Source organism: Dothidotthia symphoricarpi (assembly GCF_010015815.1).
Source record: "Dothidotthia symphoricarpi CBS 119687 unplaced genomic scaffold P153scaffold_10, whole genome shotgun sequence".
Lineage (NCBI taxonomy): Eukaryota > Fungi > Ascomycota > Dothideomycetes > Pleosporales > Dothidotthiaceae > Dothidotthia > Dothidotthia symphoricarpi.
Genome location: NW_022985017.1, coordinates 1,153,102 through 1,166,739, shown reverse-complemented (window position 1 = coordinate 1,166,739; position 13,638 = coordinate 1,153,102). Strand labels below are relative to the sequence as shown.

At 45.5% G+C, this 13,638-nt stretch overlaps 8 protein-coding genes across 8 annotated transcripts; 2 read left to right on the top strand and 6 right to left on the bottom strand.

The window, feature by feature from the left end:
- Positions 1-10: 10 nt before the first annotated feature.
- P153DRAFT_385841 (S-adenosyl-L-methionine-dependent methyltransferase) lies at positions 11-894 on the bottom strand (the record flags this gene model as incomplete). The annotated part of the gene is made up of 2 exons (XM_033670470.1): positions 11-773; positions 821-894. The coding sequence occupies 2 exons, from the start codon at positions 892-894 to the stop codon at positions 11-13; spliced, it is 837 nt and encodes a 278-aa protein (XP_033524018.1).
- A 1,031-nt stretch (positions 895-1,925) lies between these two features.
- P153DRAFT_340680 (SET domain-containing protein) lies at positions 1,926-3,515 on the top strand (the record flags this gene model as incomplete). Its single annotated transcript, XM_033665884.1, has 4 exons — positions 1,926-2,314; positions 2,376-2,576; positions 2,631-2,935; positions 2,995-3,515. The coding sequence occupies 4 exons, from the start codon at positions 1,926-1,928 to the stop codon at positions 3,513-3,515; spliced, it is 1,416 nt and encodes a 471-aa protein (XP_033524017.1).
- Positions 3,516-4,248: 733 nt separating this feature from the next.
- P153DRAFT_357172 (uncharacterized protein) lies at positions 4,249-4,832 on the bottom strand (the record flags this gene model as incomplete). Its single annotated transcript, XM_033666706.1, has 2 exons — positions 4,249-4,508; positions 4,553-4,832. 2 exons carry the CDS (start codon positions 4,830-4,832, stop codon positions 4,249-4,251), a joined length of 540 nt encoding a protein of 179 aa, XP_033524016.1.
- A 598-nt stretch (positions 4,833-5,430) lies between these two features.
- Positions 5,431-7,327, bottom strand: P153DRAFT_376050 (cytochrome P450; the record flags this gene model as incomplete). Its single annotated transcript, XM_033669627.1, has 6 exons — positions 5,431-6,367; positions 6,423-6,519; positions 6,556-6,815; positions 6,917-6,968; positions 6,999-7,072; positions 7,293-7,327. The coding sequence occupies 6 exons, from the start codon at positions 7,325-7,327 to the stop codon at positions 5,431-5,433; spliced, it is 1,455 nt and encodes a 484-aa protein (XP_033524015.1).
- A 163-nt stretch (positions 7,328-7,490) lies between these two features.
- On the top strand, positions 7,491-8,674 carry P153DRAFT_340677 (putative short chain-type dehydrogenase). The gene is made up of 4 exons (XM_033665883.1): positions 7,491-7,727; positions 7,789-8,296; positions 8,353-8,452; positions 8,513-8,674. The coding sequence occupies exons 1-4, from the start codon at positions 7,688-7,690 to the stop codon at positions 8,585-8,587; spliced, it is 723 nt and encodes a 240-aa protein (XP_033524014.1). The 5' UTR covers positions 7,491-7,687; the 3' UTR covers positions 8,588-8,674.
- A 451-nt stretch (positions 8,675-9,125) lies between these two features.
- On the bottom strand, positions 9,126-10,183 carry P153DRAFT_376049 (KR-domain-containing protein; the record flags this gene model as incomplete). Its single annotated transcript, XM_033669626.1, has 4 exons — positions 9,126-9,427; positions 9,555-9,861; positions 9,913-10,008; positions 10,040-10,183. 4 exons carry the CDS (start codon positions 10,181-10,183, stop codon positions 9,126-9,128), a joined length of 849 nt encoding a protein of 282 aa, XP_033524013.1.
- A 558-nt stretch (positions 10,184-10,741) lies between these two features.
- Positions 10,742-11,083, bottom strand: P153DRAFT_385835 (NAD(P)-binding protein; the record flags this gene model as incomplete). The annotated part of the gene is made up of 1 exon (XM_033670469.1): positions 10,742-11,083. The coding sequence occupies one exon, from the start codon at positions 11,081-11,083 to the stop codon at positions 10,742-10,744; it is 342 nt and encodes a 113-aa protein (XP_033524012.1).
- Positions 11,084-11,234: 151 nt separating this feature from the next.
- Positions 11,235-11,895, bottom strand: P153DRAFT_431543 (uncharacterized protein; the record flags this gene model as incomplete). Its single annotated transcript, XM_033672916.1, has 2 exons — positions 11,831-11,895; positions 11,235-11,750 (listed from the first exon to the last, which is right to left on the bottom strand). A coding segment is annotated over exon 2 (387 nt), but the record flags the coding sequence as incomplete, so codon positions are not given.
- Positions 11,896-13,638: the final 1,743 nt, after the last annotated feature.

Genomic DNA, 13,638 nt, shown 5'->3' with positions numbered 1-13,638 from the left:
CTATTGATCTCTATGGCTTTCTGCCTGTAATGACACGTATAATCAAAGCTTTCCCAAGAGTAGACTTCCATTCCGTTTCCACTCCAGTCATCATATCGTCAAATTCAGCGTCGGAGCTAAACAAGCCGTACTTGACGACCGGACCCTTAAGGCCTCTGTGGCCTCTGAGAGCATTCTCTCTCGATAGTACGTTTGAATCCCCATGTAATCTCCATTCTTTGTCATGCACTTGTACATCAACAAAGCCAGCTCCCTTAACAAGAGAAGGCAAGGAATCTGCTTGGTTGAGGTCCATGTTGTTCATAGCGAACAGCTTCTTGAGGGTGTCAAGCAGGCGTGCAGAATTCGGTCCGACGTCCATATTGCGCAAGTCAACCTCGACAAGCTGAACATACCCTCCACTTTTCAGTACGCGAAAGTCTTCCGAGATGGCAGTTGGCCAATCCGAAATCTTGAGTCCGGCGAGGAGGAGACGCTGGTACACTAAGTCGAAGCTGTTTGACCAGCTTGTGGGCAATGACAAGACGGAGCCGACTTCGAAGCTCATTTGTAGTGGGTACTTGGCGGGATACATTCTGCCTTCGATATCGATCCCAACAAGCTGTGCGGTGGAGGAAATCATGGAATGGAAGTCAGAGAGCCACACCGCGTTACCAGTGCCTACATCGAGGACCTTGGTATCCTCAGAATCTAAGTTGGAGATGAAGGACTTGGGGAGTAGGAGGAGCGAGCCTGAAAGTGTGCGGGTAATAAACTCATGTTGGAGAGAGAGACTGTGATGATATGAGTGGAAGTTAGAACATAGTCTTTTTAAGCGTACCGATGAGATTCCTCGTTGTCGCAAGGGAGAAAATAAGCTGAGCCTTGCCACGCTTGTGTACTTCTGTTCACCATTGTTGTTTTGGCAGAGATGAGGGATAGGGGTAATGACTACCAAGGTAGATGTAGGTTTTTTATCTATGTTTGCCTGAGCTTTAGCGCATCATCCACGTGTGATTTGTTTGGACTGTTCCAAATTGGGAGCAATCAAGAGAAGCCGGAATTTTGAGTTCAGACAGGGTATCAGATACCACGAGGCTTCATCCTGCCTTACTAGTATGCAGATGGCACTGCATCGAGTTGAGCACTGCAGTGACCATCACGTTGATAGTATGCATGACGCTATCATAGCATATTTTAATCCACAACCCGCCAGCAGATTGTGAATGTCGCACTTACATGAGGATTTAAGTGGGGCTATGCATGCTAGTGTTCGTCGATTTGAAGTCCCTTAGGCGCTTAGTTTACATGATCATCGCTTAAGGTGAACGTCCACAGCTGTGGGGTTCCGCAGTAAACACTGCTAAGCTTACTTGGTAATGCCGCATCCCAAGCAGCATCGAGTGATACTTTTATAGACAGGTTGTTCGTTTTCTTCGAAAAGAAACTGTTTTGTCGTATTAAATCGATGTCACCGCTCCATTCACAAACATGTTGCGCGATCTGATCGACGAAACGCATGATAGCACATCCTGGTACGCCACGCCTGGGACCCATAAAAGGGATGCGCTAAGGACCATGGTGTCTTTTCGTTAATGCGCACCTCAGTAGACCCACATCCAAAGTCCGTTACAGCTGGTCAAGTCAATTGAATGAGCTATCCACTAAATGCCCGATACCTTGGTTGCATAAAAATCCACTTTTGGTATAAGCTGTGGTAGTCTGTATCTCGATATAAACCACCCGCAACGACTTTCCAACATTCAACGCAACATCATTACCTCGTAAGCTATAGTGTAAACAAGCACCAGTAGAGCGGCTTCCAAGGCAGTCAGTAAGCAACCACATCTCATACACATGGAAGACACTCAGCTAATCTTTACCAGTAATCAACGAGTCCATTGTTTTCTTGTCCGGGCATTTTTTTGCTCACTCCGCACACGAACATGTCGTTTAGGACTATCTGCAACGACTTCAGGGACCAAACATTGTTCGTGAACCAAGAGTACCGTGAGCTTGTCGAGTGGGCAATCAACAACGGCGCCTTCATTCATCCGTCATGTGAGTTTCACGCTAGTCCAGGCGGTGGTGGTACTGTGTCTGTAAAGATGGACAGCCAGACAGTAGAACCCAACGCAGTATTGCTACGCATGCCTTATTGTCTATCTTTATCCTACTTCAATGCCATCACTGCTGGTATCGAGGGGTCCCACTACGTGCCAAGGAGCAAGCCTTTGCCAGCAGCTTTTCTGCAGTCAACTGCAGACCACGAAACAATTGGCAACATATTTCTTGTGCAACAATATCTTCTCGGCAATGACAGCTTTTGGCACCCGTAAGTCTCTTCCGTCACTTTGTGGAAGTCAGAGTACTAAAATAGTAATTGCATATGACAGATACATCCAAGTTCTTCCACAACCAGATACCTCTTCACAGCCAGCGATCCCTTTGCTTTGGAACAAAGAAGACACTGTTTGGCTACAGGGAACTCATCTTGAAGAAGCAACCAAGGATCGTAGGAAACATCTAAAGAATCGCTGGCACGAAGCCATGAATGTCCTAAAGCAAGCAGGCTGGGATATCTCAGGATACACAATGTTGGTTGCATCTCCAAATATTGCTGTGTTATTGGTTCGCTAATCTGGCCACAGCGAACTGTTTATGTGGGCCGATTTCTGTTTTACGTCGCGACAATTCCCGTCTGTCGCATTGGCAGGAGATGCAGCTTCCTTGAAACCTGAATACAAGCCACTTTTTGAGGATGGCATCTCTTCTGATGATGGACCTCGTATTCTGTTGCCCCTGCTTGACGGAATCAACCATGTTCAGGAAGGACCGTCTGACTGGCATTATGACAAAGAAGGCCTTGCCATAGCCAAGAGTTTCGAGATGCAGCCAGGGGAAGAGATATGCTATCCATATGATACAGCTGGTCAAAGGCTCAACAACACAGTCCGTCAGTATAATCATGTCTTTCCCGCCACTAAAAACCAGAGCTGACAACAGCTTTCACAGTCTTTCGAGATTTCGGCTTCATCATACCCAACAATGAGGCCTGTGAAGCCACCTTGACCTTTCCATTCGACCCAACTATAGTGATGCATCCCTCCCATAGCGTTTTTAGCCTGGCTTCTACGGTCGAAGAATGCTACTCCTCTGCCGAATACGCCTACGTTGCTCTGGTTTCCATTCGCTCTCCAACAAGGGATCCTCGTGGGCCTCTTCAACCTAATCATGAAGTGCCTGACTTGTCGCACTTCCATCCGCAGCTTGTATCCATGGTGTCATTCCGTGTAGCGAATCTCGTCGAACGCGTGGCTCTTCGAGAGAATCCAACCAAGTTGCCAACAGAACGCCTAAAGAAAGCAACAGTCGAGTATTTAGTTCGTCACATACGGGGAATGCTGCAGACTATGAAAAAGCAAGGACGCTTACTCAAAACCCCGCAAAATGAGCAGCAACGACGTGCTTGTGCGTATCGACAGGAACAAATAGAGATATTAGAAGATGTCATGAGAACATTGAATACGACTTGATATAGATTCCCTTAGACAGTCTCTGCTCTGAGCGAACCACTTCCGCTTCGGCGTATAATTAATCCATGGTCGACATACTGTGGTCCCCCCTAGAGGTATAAGCCATTCGCCACATCTAATTGGGTTACGTCCCGCCAAAAGTCAAAGTGGCGAATGGCTTATACTTCAAGGGGGGACCACAGTACACTTCATCACATGTTCTTGATCACGTCTGAATGCCAGTGTGTACAGGAACGCCAGAAAACTACTATAACATATAGTTCTATCGTTTGCGCTTGCAGATACAATATCCCTATCATGCTACAACATCTAGCCGTCCAAGTTCGGGTTAGGATACGCGTTGTCTGCATACGTTCATGGTCGTCCATGACCGGCTGCTCTACTACGGTAATACATATCCCTATGAAAGGGTGCCCTTTGTGAAATAGTAGGCTGGTCATGTTCATTTCAACGTGAACATGGAATATTTTGCTATAATACAACCTGTTCAGTCGAAAATGCTCAGGATTTGAACTATGGGCATCCAAAGATGTCACGGGCATGTTCCGGCAAGCACTCAGCAGTGAATTATCAGCCAGTAGACACCCCAGTCCGACGTCAATATCCCACCGTAGGGTTTAAGATGTAAAGTCTTTCTTCCTGCAATACTCGAAGCCGTGATCGATGTGTGCGAGTGCTGTGAGAGCCGAAGGTGATCGATTTCACGCTATAACGGTATTATTCCTGTCGTAATTCACACACAAAGTTCTGGATTTCTTCGTTGGATAGAAAAGGGCAAGGACCCCGTAATCTTTATCTCGAGGGTTGGTTGCTTTGAAGGACCAGCGAAGATCCAGTAGGACAAGTAGGACAAGTAGATCGTGTTGTTTTTGTTGAGTTCCAACATGTGGTGTGCATTCGTCTTGTCGATGTCTGCATAGAAAGCCTCTTGGTCAAATTCAATAGCTCTTATAGGCACGCTGTGAAATAGCCAAGTTGCTGCCAGTCCAACATCTGCCCATGATAGTTTATGTCTCCCCCATAGCATGACTGCATACTTGGCCAATTTGGTTTCTTAGATACACCAAACTCTGGAAACCAAGGCTCAGCATACAAAAGCCTCAAGCTCTCTTGCGCAGCTTTTCCAAATTCACTGCTTGGTACTTGCATTGTAAAGTATACGCCTGTGCTGGCCTCGCCTAATCCACCTTCTTCTTGGGATTTTCTACATTGATTCGCAATCAGCTTCACACATCTAGAAGCTTCTGTAGCTTGTTCAGAATCGATGTCTCCCAGCCAAACAACGACTTTGGTGGCGATGGAATATATCCTGTTCATAAGAGGTATCTGGCAACTCTTTTTGTTGGAGTTATCCTGGTCGATGCAGATTGCGTCTGCCCATATGATGCGAGACGTCTACAGGAGGCGTAGCATACTCAAGGCGTCGGACAGATTCATCGTCACCGATATAGATAGCCCATCATATGTGATGACGGTTCTCCTCGTTGCATCGCCCCATACATACGAAAGCGCTTCGCACTGAGACTCGTCGTCCAAACCGACGCGGAAACACCGGCATTCGATAGAATTGCTATCAATCTTAGAGGGATAAATCTCTAGTAATCGAGTTTCTTGAGGAACCAAAGGTCCGCCCGAATTAATGATAGTACAGGCCATTAAATTGGGAAGTCCAGGGAGGAAGTACCAGAGGCCTGGCTCCGTCACAAACAGGTCGAACAGGTGGGGTTTGAGGCGCCACAGTATCTACCGATTTGGCAACTGGTATAAACTGATCTTAGAGATAGTTGTTCAACTGTTGCAATGTTTTGCTGCAAACAATAAATAATATATCTTGGAAAAATATTTTCTTATGATATACACTTCATGTCTATATGTTTTTGCAAGATTTCTTTTTACTAGCCTTAAACCAAACAACCTATAGGCCTATACGTAGTTGAAAATCTCTGCGCTTTCTCTGCACATGGACCCTAACTCCCCGTGTTCCCGGCTTAGCACGTGGGACAAAGCTATCGAGATAAAGATCAACAGCATCGCGCTCTGTTTCAAAGAGGGTGCACTCGAAGCGTCTAAAAAAGCTCACAATACCAATGTACAGATCTGCATACGCAAGCTGCATGCCCACACAGCTCCTTGTACCACAGCCAAACACAACCAAGTACCTGGTCAGCGACTTTCCATCGGGCGCCTTTGCCTTATTTTCCCAGCGTTTGGGTTGGAATGCGAAAGAATCAGGAAACAAGTTCGGATCGTCAGAGGCGGTATAGTGGTCCATGCTCACGATGGAGCCGACAGGGAGCTGATAGTCTACCTCAGGGGTGTGATAGACCATGGGTGTTGATGAGAGGCGGGGGATACGCTGGGATATGCCGTAGCCGAAGCGTAAGGCTTCGTTGACGACGTTGGTCAAGTATGGTAACTGCATTAACGTGTCGAGATCCAGGAGATGATCTGGATCGGGAATTGCTGAGTCCAGTTCGGCGCACAGCCTGCCCAGAGTTTGGGGATTTGCTATCAGATGGTACGAGCAAGTTGATAGTGTGTACATTGTTGTTTTAATACCTGCGCCAATTACAGAGATGGCTTCGTGCTGCAGACGCTTGGTTGAGAGCCCGGTCGGTGGAAGGTCGGATTCAAGCAAGGCTGTGAACAGAGATGGGATGGCCATATTCTTTTCTCCAGAGGCATATGCGGCTTTGGCATGCTTGATCCGTGTCTCCATCTCTTTGTTGAAGGTCATGACAGACCACATTGGTGGAGACAGCAGCACGACGAGCCAGTCTGGAAGCAACTTCAATGACTTGATCGTCCATGGAAATTGAGTGATGAAATAAATGGGGTCGAGGAGGTCAACCCTGCAGAGCATTAGTCATGCTGGAAGTTTGATTCCAAAACAAGGCTATAGCATACATGGCGTCAGAGAACTGGGCGCGAAAGTCAGGGTTCAGGATGAAGTCGTAAGGCTTCTCGGGACAGTATCCGACGACGATATCCGAGGCAAAGGCGCCTCACATCTTGTTCAGATTCAATGTAATCCCGTTACCGACAAACTCGGACTCGTTGCGATTGCAGAGGCGATCCAAGTGATTTTGGACTTGGGGCGAGTATTGAGTAATCTTTCTTTCGGAGAAAAAAGGGTTGAGGGCGCCGCGACGGACACGATGAACGCTATGCTCAGTGGTAGCAAACGAGGACGTCTCACTGTTGAAGCGGTGCTTGAGATGCTTGAGCTTGTCCGAGTGACGAGATTGACAGTACAGTGTATCGTAGACGGTGGGATCTTGGATGTGAACTTCATTGGGGCTAACACGGACAATAGGTCCTGCAAGAGACGTGGTGAGCAAGCAAGTCGCTGCTTTCTGGACCGCTTCTACATACCGTATTTCTCGTGCTATTTCTGGTACTCCCACATGAATTGCCCTCCGGGCGCCTTGAAGCACTCATAATACGTTTTCACTCATTGGGTCAATGTAGCAAGCCTGGGACCTGGAACTCTTCGGAGAGGATGGAAAAAGATACGGTAGATAGAGATACCAAGGACGTACAGCGTAAGCAACACGCTAGACAAAAGCCAATCTACCCGTAGGTTCAGGGTGTAAGGCTCCGCGGAAGTTGATCCATAGCTGCGTAGGTGCCGATCTCTGGCTTGTCTCAACCGCAGCCCGTTCGTACAGACATATTGTATCCCAAGGTTTCGAACGGCTACGGGCGCTGCTGTAAGAACGCATGACTGGAGGTGCATAGAGTTGCGTTCGAGTATGCCGTATCCACAACGCTTACAGGTCGCTGATTGGTCCAGCGTAAGCGGACGGCATGCTGACACGGTGACGCTGTCGCAGCCAATCGGCAGCCGGAAAGATAAGCAGCTTACTTCGACATCCACCAATGCTGATCGCGTCGTGGTGACAGAGTGAAAGAGACCCGTTGGGACAAAGCAGTGTAGTTGCAGCTGTAGCATGCTGCTTAGAAATGGCGGCACAGGGTTTGCCTAAAATGGAAATCATTGTCTGCTCGGTGCCTTCCTGCCAGACAAGGCTGACCGTGCAGCCTCAAGTGACCGCTCAGTCCACGGACGAACAGCTGTATCATGACAATGGTTGCAAACCCCTAAAACCGACTGTTCCCGAGTGCAACGTGCATGCTATTCTTAACACACCAGCAACGTATCTGATAACATGCCTGGAAAGACCTATCTCATCACGGGAGCTAACCGCGGTACGTTCGCCTGACCTCACTCCCATCCGTAAGTCCATTACTGACCTGACCGACTTTGCAGGCATCGGCCGTGGCATGTTCGACCATTATGTCGCACAGCCAAACAACACCCTGATTGCGGCTGTACGCGACACTGTCGGTGCTCAAGGCCTGCTCAGTGTATCCAAAGGCGAGAATACCAAAGTCATCATCGTCAAGATCGACTCAACGTCGAAGACAGACCCCTACGAGGCCGTCAAAGGCATCGACAAGATTGATATCGTTATCTCCAGCGCTGGTATTGCGCCGCTCAACACCGTAGCTGATGTGCCGCTTGAAGAGTTCGAAAACGCCCTCCAGGTCAATGCCATCTCTGTCATGATACTGTACAAGGCAACCCTGCCCTTACTCAAAAAGTCCGACTCAGCCCGCTTCGCCTTCATCAGCGCTGCTGGTGGCAGTATCAACAACATGCCCGAATTTCCCTACCCCAACATCAGCTATGCCGGTTCCAAGGCTCTCGCGAACGTCATTGTCCGCAAGATGGGTATGGAAAACGACTGGCTGATCACCCTGTGCATCCATCCTGGGTAAGATAGCCTAACAATTGTCTTGCACCACGAAAGTTTAGCTAATTTGCGAATAGCCTCGTTCAAACAGACATGGGTAACATGGGAGCACGCGCTTTCGGTTTGGAGAAAGCACCGCTCACCCTGGGGGACAGCAGCAAGAACACTGCGTACATTGTGAGTTGGAGCAAAACAGGAAATCTTCTACACCAGCGACTGTGGCTAACATGGCTCTAGATTGACAGTGCCATAAAGCAGGAGCATTCTGAACAATTCTTCAACGAGACAATTGACCGCCGCTACCCCTGGTGAGATAGAACGTTTGATTTAAACGTGGGCATTCTGTCTTGATGCTATGATTATGAACACATCGAAATGTGCCTCTCAGAACGATACGGGACGGGTCATGTAGTTTGGCATCGTAGGTAGCAATAGGATAAAATTAGTCATTCGCAACCTAGGCACCATTAAGGACGTTTCAGACAGTGAGTTTTGTATGAGCTTCGTTCACACCTTGTGATTATTCTTGGAAAGGTTTTTCCATATCTGTTTACCTCACTGCTTTGGAAGAGTCGGTTTGGCCATTGCACTCGCTGTTGCTTGCCATAGTCAAACAGTCAGGATAGACAACCAGGAATACGCTGTGATTCATGTGAGACAGGATGCACAGGTACTTCAAAGCAGATCAGGGAGTACAGTATCAAGAGGTATCTGAAGAAATTTGTCAAATGCGAAAGATCTATTATCTACAGCTCCACAGATTGCAAAAACGCGCAAAAGAAAAAACAAGTATCAACCTAACTCTTCCAACCACGACACCATCCCATCGTAACCTCCTCTAATCCGCCCCCTACTTCGCCACATTAGCCGCCTGAATTTTCACAACAATCTTCTCCGCCAAACTCAACAAGCTCGGCGCACTCGTGACTTGCAATGTCGTCAAATCAGCCTCAAGCTGAACACGAAACCAGTTCCTGAACTCAACAACAGCAAGCGAATCCAGCCCGTATGCGGACAGTGGCCTTGCGGGTTCAAGAGGCTCATCGACGCACAGCGTCGTCATGAACTGCTTGTTCGCGACGTCGAAAGCCAGCGTCAGCGCGACATGCACATCAGCACCAGTCTTGATCGTCTTTAATAGCGCCTGAATTTCTTTGTTTGCTCCAGAAGCGTCCGCGACACTGCTGCCGGTGAGGTGCCGAACAGTAGTGATGAAAAGCGCGCATCGGTCAGCGAACGCGAGGATGAGGCCTGCGGCACGGCGATGGATGTGATTAACTGCGGTAGGAGGATTGGTTGATTGGAGTGTCTTCTTGCTGCATGATGCTGAACTGCACGATCTTGTGGCAGATGGATTCGTTAATAGGCGTCCAGGCTGAAGTGTCTAGCGCCGTGATCAGATTGAAATGCTCGGCCATGTATCCGACATCTTCAATAAGGCCGAGGTCGACGATATCACCTTTCAGGCCCAGGCCACGCATGTAGTACGCGAAGTTGTCCAGGAAGACGTTGGCGGCTGCGTAGTTGGCTTGTGCAGGCTGTCCAGTGAGACCTGAGATGGAGGACAGCATCGTGAAGAACTCGAGCTTGAGACCCATTTCCAGAGCAACATTGTGCAGATTCTAAGACCCGGCAACTTTGGAAATAATCGCCCCGTGGTACTCCTTGAGTGTCATGGTCTCGAAGGGCTTATCGCGAAGCACCATGGCGTCCTGAACCATACCTCCAACAGGCTTTTGTAGCGTACTTGAACGCATTGCGAACGTCTTCGACCTTGGCTACGTCGCCGCGTACCAGATCTACGTGGCAGCCTTCGGCGGCAAGATCTTTCAGCACGGCTTGAGACCTGGGATCATCGTAGCCGCTCCTGCCAATGACGACGACATTGCGAGCGCTGTGGCAAGCCATGTCGACTGCCATGGATCCAACAGGTCCTTGAGTCCACCCACAAAGAGGTACGATAGGTCGTCGTGGAGCTGCAGCGTCTTCAAAGCAGGACTAACGGAGACAATGGGATCCGTATCCGCGAACCCTTTGTTTGATATGATGATTTTACCGATGTGGTTTGAGCTCCGCACGAAACGGAGGGTGAAGGGGATATCGTTGTATAGGAGGAGTTGAATGGAGGAGAGTGGTTTGACTCCACGCGTTACTATCATGTGCATCATCTTGCGCATAAGTTTGGAGAATATTAGTCAGTCGTGGTTCCAGGGGGATGAGAAAAGAAAGACTTACCCGGCAATGACTTCGTCGGAAACATGCTTATGCGACATATCAAAGCAACGATAAGAAGCGTTTCGAGCAAAAGGCTCCATGGAAAGCGTATTGCGATCAATATGGTCTTTCTTGCCCAACTCGACCATGGTCCCGCCCTCGGCGATACAGCGCTACGACGCAACGACGCATCGAGCAAGTCTCCGGTGAGCGAGTTGAGAATGACATCAACACCATATCCGTCCGTGCTGATCATGAGCTGGGCCTCGAAATGTAAACATGTTCTTCTGGGATACTGAAGGTATCTCTCAAGAACTGTTTCTTGACATCTTGTCCCACCGTGGCGTACACCGTGGCTCCTACCGCCTGGCATATTTGAATGGCGGCTATACTCAAACCTCCTGTGGCGGAATGGATCAGTACGCGGTCTCCCTGCTTGAGGTTGGCCAGGTCGAACAGACTGTACAGTGCTGTTAGGTACACAGACGGGAGTGTCGCAGCTTCTTCGTAGGACAGCAACTCTGGAATGGCGATTGTACGCTCGGTGGTGGCGATAATACGACTTGCAAACGTGCCCTTCTCAAACACCAACATGCGCTACCTAATGTGGAAGGGTGTGTTAAGCTTCGTGACGATGCGGCAGATGATTCCTGCGCCCTCGAGGCCCAGCAGGTGATTGTTCTCTGGCATGATACCCATGGTGACGGCAATATATTTAAAGTTGAGTGTTGGCAAAGTGCTCTACTTTGACCTTGTTACTGGCCAACGGCAGCTCCTTCGAGTCGACCTCGACGTGATGGAGCGAGTCTATCTGGCCAACTCGCTCGGCAATCATACGAACAGTTGTCTGGGCCTCGTGAAGCCGGAGATCAACTGGAATGCCGCCAGATGTCTTCGCGTGCTCGGCTGCGTTCACTTCGTCATCGCCGAGGGTGCGGCTGATATGAAGAACGCCGCCGCGGTCCACGTACTCGCCCTCAAAGCCTTTGATAGACGAGATATCTTGCATATTCCTCAACAACAGACCAACGGATGGGACTGCGTGATCGTTGGTCGGATCCTCGATATCGAGAGTCGTAAGTTTCATCGACGGGTCCTCGGTCCTAACGCTCCTGCACAAGCCGTGAGCCATAGTACCATCGGGATTCGTAGCTTTCTACTGGGACGATTTGCTAGTCCAAAGAATTCGGTTCCTCATCGGTAGCAGCTGCTACACAGTGGTCCATTCAAGGCTAACTGCGCAATTCTGCTATCTGCATACCTATCAACTGTTAGTACCTTGTTCTTGTTGCAATGCAGCACTTTATTAAAGCTGTTGTCTCAGTCGGCACATAATCTTACTGTAGAAATAGTTAGATTGGTGTAGAAATAGGTTGCAGGCTTAGATACTAGCTAGCCAGGTTAAGTACGGTGGACTATAGTAGGGTCTCGTACAACAATTATTTTTCAACCCTACCTTAGCAAATTTAATAAACACTACAAACATTAATTTACTACATACAAGCCTAATACCTAAATAAGATACCTAGTATAATAAAATTATTATCCTATATAGTAGTTTTAATAATATTACTAGCTAGACGCTCTATAATTAACCTATCTCCTTATAAAGATAAGCTTATTAGGTTATTCTGTAAAGGAGTAATATATAAGTAACTAAAATAATAGATTATAGATACCTACTATATTATTATTAGTATACGTACACTAAAGACTTAGATAAAGAGATAGAATATAAGTAAAAGGCTTCTAGCAGAGGTTAAAGAGCAGGTTAAGGCTAAAATATAGTTACTTTTTTTTAAAGTTAGCTTTAAGGATATAGAGATTATAATAACTCTATAAAAAGAAAGTTATTAGATAAAGAAGTATACTATTATACACCTAAGACTTATACTTAGGTTAAAAAAAAGGATAGATAGAAAAGAGAACTAAGAGGTAACTAATATACTTATATAAGGCTTAATTAAGAAAGAGATAAAGAATAGCCCTATTAATAGGTATAAATAACAGTTTCTTTACCTTTATCTTAAGTAAAGATATTATTTTATATTCTAAGATTAATTATTTAGAGTATACTATACAATTAACTCTAAAGAAGTAATATAGTGCTATAAAGATATATAAAGGAAGAAAGGAGAGTATATTATACCTAGTCTAAACTAGGTATAGTCTATTAATAGGTATAAGAAACTTAAGCTATATAGAATTAAGATATATATAGGTATTAATATATACTTAAGGTATATTACTTAGATCTATATTAGTATCTTAGTAGGAACTGTTATTAGTATTATATATTAGTTTCTCTAGATAGTAGAGAGCACTAGTATATACTTCTAGTTTATATAATCTAACTATAGAGTTAAAATAACTATAATAGTGTATATATAGTTTATACTTACTAAAGTAGAAGACCTAAACCTTTAGTTTAAGAATTACTATATATATAGTATAAGTATAGTAAACTAAAGAATTAAATTATAATAGAGATACCTATTAAAAGGATTAATATTTTACTAATAGGTATATCTTCTTCTTCTATATATATAGTAAGGCTAAAATACTCTTTTAGACCTTCTTTTATTCTTTATAAAAGGATAATCTTTTTTCTAAGGTAAGACTTATAGATTATATAGTAATACTTATAATCTACCTTCTAATTATTTAAGTAGAGATCTTCTTCTACGTACGTATATAAAACTTATATAGAATTAGAAAGTAGAAAGGTTATCTAAGTATAGTTATTAGTAAACTATTTATGCTATACTACTACCTTTTAGAAGGTATATAAGACTATAGTATACTGTATAATAAAAGGTAACTTAAAGAATTATAGTAATAGAATTCTCTTTAAGATATAGATAAATATCTTCTAGTAGATACCCTTTAATAGTATATAATATAGCTAGCTAAACTAAAGCTTAATATCTATAATACTAAAATAGATTCTATAAGGTAATATATAGAGCTATTTTAAAAGAAGTATCTTAAGTTAAGATAATAGGCTTAAAGGTATATTAACTCTAAGGTAAAACTAATTCTAAACTTATATATTACTTCTATTAGTAATTTTAATTAGAAGGTATATATATATATAGAGTTAGTAGTAGGTATATACTAACTTAAGATAGCTACCTTCTACTAAAGCT